Source organism: Nicotiana attenuata, chromosome 4 (assembly GCF_001879085.1).
Source record: "Nicotiana attenuata strain UT chromosome 4, NIATTr2, whole genome shotgun sequence".
Taxonomy (NCBI): domain Eukaryota; kingdom Viridiplantae; phylum Streptophyta; class Magnoliopsida; order Solanales; family Solanaceae; genus Nicotiana; species Nicotiana attenuata.
In genome coordinates this window covers 8,784,861-8,787,965 of record NC_031992.1, presented here as the reverse complement: position 1 = coordinate 8,787,965, position 3,105 = coordinate 8,784,861, and the positions used below count along the sequence as shown (strand labels likewise).

Here is a 3,105-nt window from a genome sequence, read left to right as displayed (position 1 = left end):
CACAAATATACTACGTAGTATTTCAGTACTGACTTGCACACTTAATCTCCACTTCTTAAGGAAATTCTTTCTTTTAATTGTTGGATTCCAGAGTAATTCAAATATGACCAGCTTCCTTTGGTTGATTATCTTTGATGACTAAAAAATTGCTCTCTTTCTTCTTTTTATAACCGTGGTGTCTAGATCAACTTGTGCACACCTCAACTAGGGTACTTATTACCTCCCACCAACACAACAATTTTATGCAAAAAGGTTGATCTCAGTACAAAAATTGCCTTCAATAAAGAATGTTGCTCAACTGTCAAACCAGAACGGTAAAGTAACGAAAAGAACAAACAAAAGTATACTACTATCTGCTAAGACATGACGACTGCAGTTCAACAATTGATATACTTGCTACACTCCACTATATGAAGCTGCAATTAACAAAAAATTTACCCTTTTTCTGAGGAATTGAATCAGTGACAATTACAAATTCCCCCTACGACAGAAATATATTTACTCCATGGTGCTTTTGCTACATTCTTTTCAAGTAGGAGTTTAGCACTCTCAAAGATCACTACATCATGTAAAATGTGTACTCCTATTTCCTTGCCAGTCATCCAAGGATAAATGTGGGCCAACAAAATATATGGAGGGCGATATGAAAGAATGATAGAAACAGATTTCTGCCAATCCAATTCTATGCTTCGCCATTTGGCTTTGGTGAATTCTGAGGAGGTTGATGACGGTATGGAGAAGCATGAGAACCATTTGGAATTGAAAGACTTCTTGGTTGCTGTTGTCCATTCCTTGAGAATGATCCCTGCGTTTTAAGGCCATTTCTTGTATTTGGGCTTGATCCAATTCGGTCAGCTTGCATGGTCTGAAAATAGTATGAGGAGCTGGCCATGTCCTTGAGGTTCGGCAAAGGCTTCAAGGCTTCAACCACTTCACTCATCATAGGTCTAGCTTTGGAATCCCGGCTAAGGCATCGAGCAGCTAACTGTGCAGCTTTCTGCGCACCTTTTATAGAAAAATGACCTTCAAGTCTAGGATCTATTAATTTATAAAACCTTCTTCTTTCACCCAAATGTGGCCGTGCCCACTCAACAAGGTTATGCTCCCCAGTTGGCCGGTTCTTGTCCATTGACCTCCTACCTGTCATCATTTCAAGCAGAACTACACCAAAACTGTAGACATCACTCTTTGATGTCAAATGTCCTGATACAAAAGAGTGGCATGCGTTTCAATCAATAAGAGGAATAGATCATCTAAGTAACGGAAGTTTCACTCAGCAGATGTGGAAGCATTCAACAGCCTTTTCAACTGTGGTTTTCAGGTCATGGAGTTGTACAGAGACATTCATACTAAGGAATACTAGATTAAAATGGTTTGAAGGATTTGTAAGCAGACTAGCGTCCAACTAGGTAGGACATGAAGTGACACAGAGAAATTTGATAAAGCTGAAATGTGGGTAAGCATTAAGCCACCAAGATCGTAGCGTTACCTGTCATAACATACTCTGGAGCTGCATATCCATATGTTCCCATGACACGAGTAGAAACATGGGTCTTGTCGCCCTCTGGACCGTCTTTGGCAAGTCCAAAATCAGAAAGTTTGGCATTGTAATCCTGAGAGAACCGTGTTATTAGAAAAATGATAAAAATGGGTGAGATCAATTTGCCAATGTGTTTGAACACACCGCATCTAGCAGAATGTTGGATGTTTTGAAATCACGGTATATCACTGGTCTTTTTGCTTCCTCATGAAGAAAAGCAAGACCTTTTGCAGCACCCAGAGCTATCTTCATCCGGATGGACCATGGAAGAGGCAGGGACCCTGATAATAACAACATCATCACAAAGTTACTAAATACTGCAAGGACATGAACATTTACAGCAGAAAATACAGATAATAATATAAGCATATATTCCAGAACTTCGTAAGTACAAAAATCCACAATACTGAAAAATCACAAAAGATAAAGGCCATCATATTTTGGTTACTTCAGAAATATGCTAAATGCAGAAACTTGGAAATATACAATGCAGACAGACCAACTAAGGCTAGCTGTTGGAGAAACATCATTTGTCTTCCCCAAGAATCACCAAATCCTCCCCTAATTTTTTTTGTGTAAGGTAACATCCCCCAATTTTGACAATCATCTTCCCTACCAAATTAACTATGATTGCTAGTGGCTGAACAATAGATCATATAGAAAATGCTCATGCATTGCATATCTCAGCAGAAGGTAATAAACTACAACTGCCAAACAAGGATCAAGAAATTCTAGCAAAAGTGCGAAGGAATCTAACATATAAGTGATTGACAGATTTCTAGAGTAATCCTATAGTACTCTTAAGAAGTGCCAATCTCAAAGGCCTCATTTTAGGGAGACCTAACAGGTTTGGTGACCCATGCAGTCTCAATTTGATTTTCTAGTGATCAATGATAGGTCAAGCCTAAAGATCAAGATGCTCAGTGCTATTACCTTTTGTTAGTGCATTTCCTAAAGGGGTGATTAATTCTCATTATTCTGGATTAGAATGTACCCTCACACACACAACCTTTTTTTCTTTCTATAAGATGGAAAAAGAAGCCCCCAGGGCCTAGCTCAAGTGGCAAAGGGTGGTGGATTTGTGTCTTAGGTCACAGGTTCAAGCCCCCACACCATGCAAAGCAAAGCCTGGTATTTAAGTGGAGAAGGGTAGAGAGGCGGGCCCATTATCCACCGAGTTTCGGAGGCTGCGGTTGGTCCAAAGGATCGGCCCCAAACGGATTTTTCGGTCATCAAAAAAGATGGAAAAAGAACCTTTTAATAACTGTGGTGTCCAGGCCAGCTTGCGCGCACCTCGACTAATTCCATGGGGTACATGATACCTACCACAAGCGCAGGTACTGGGTAACTGTATCCACCGAGGCTTGGAGAGATTAGAAGAAATCACCAAATTTTTTTGCCTCCACTGGGACTTGAACTTGAAAACCTCATGGTTGTCAACCCACTTCAGGCCCTCCCCTCACACACACAACCTAAAGTTAGTAGCCACCCCTCCCTCTCCCTCACTTCTATCTCTATCTCTAAGCCAAACCTATTTTTCTCTATCTCTAACTCCCCCCCCCCCC

General features: G+C 40.6%; 1 protein-coding gene across 1 annotated transcript in view; it reads right to left on the bottom strand.

Moving 5' to 3' along the window:
• LOC109224940 (probable receptor-like protein kinase At5g15080) overlaps positions 254-3,105 on the bottom strand; it is a 7,891-nt gene continuing 5,039 nt past the window's right edge. The window contains exons 4-6 of the mRNA XM_019389513.1: positions 1,685-1,821; positions 1,490-1,613; positions 254-1,203 (exon numbers count right to left, since the gene is read on the bottom strand). Of these exons, the coding sequence (XP_019245058.1) occupies positions 683-1,203; positions 1,490-1,613; positions 1,685-1,821 (782 nt within the window). The 3' untranslated portion in view covers positions 254-682. The remainder of the gene's footprint in view (positions 1,204-1,489; positions 1,614-1,684; positions 1,822-3,105) is intronic.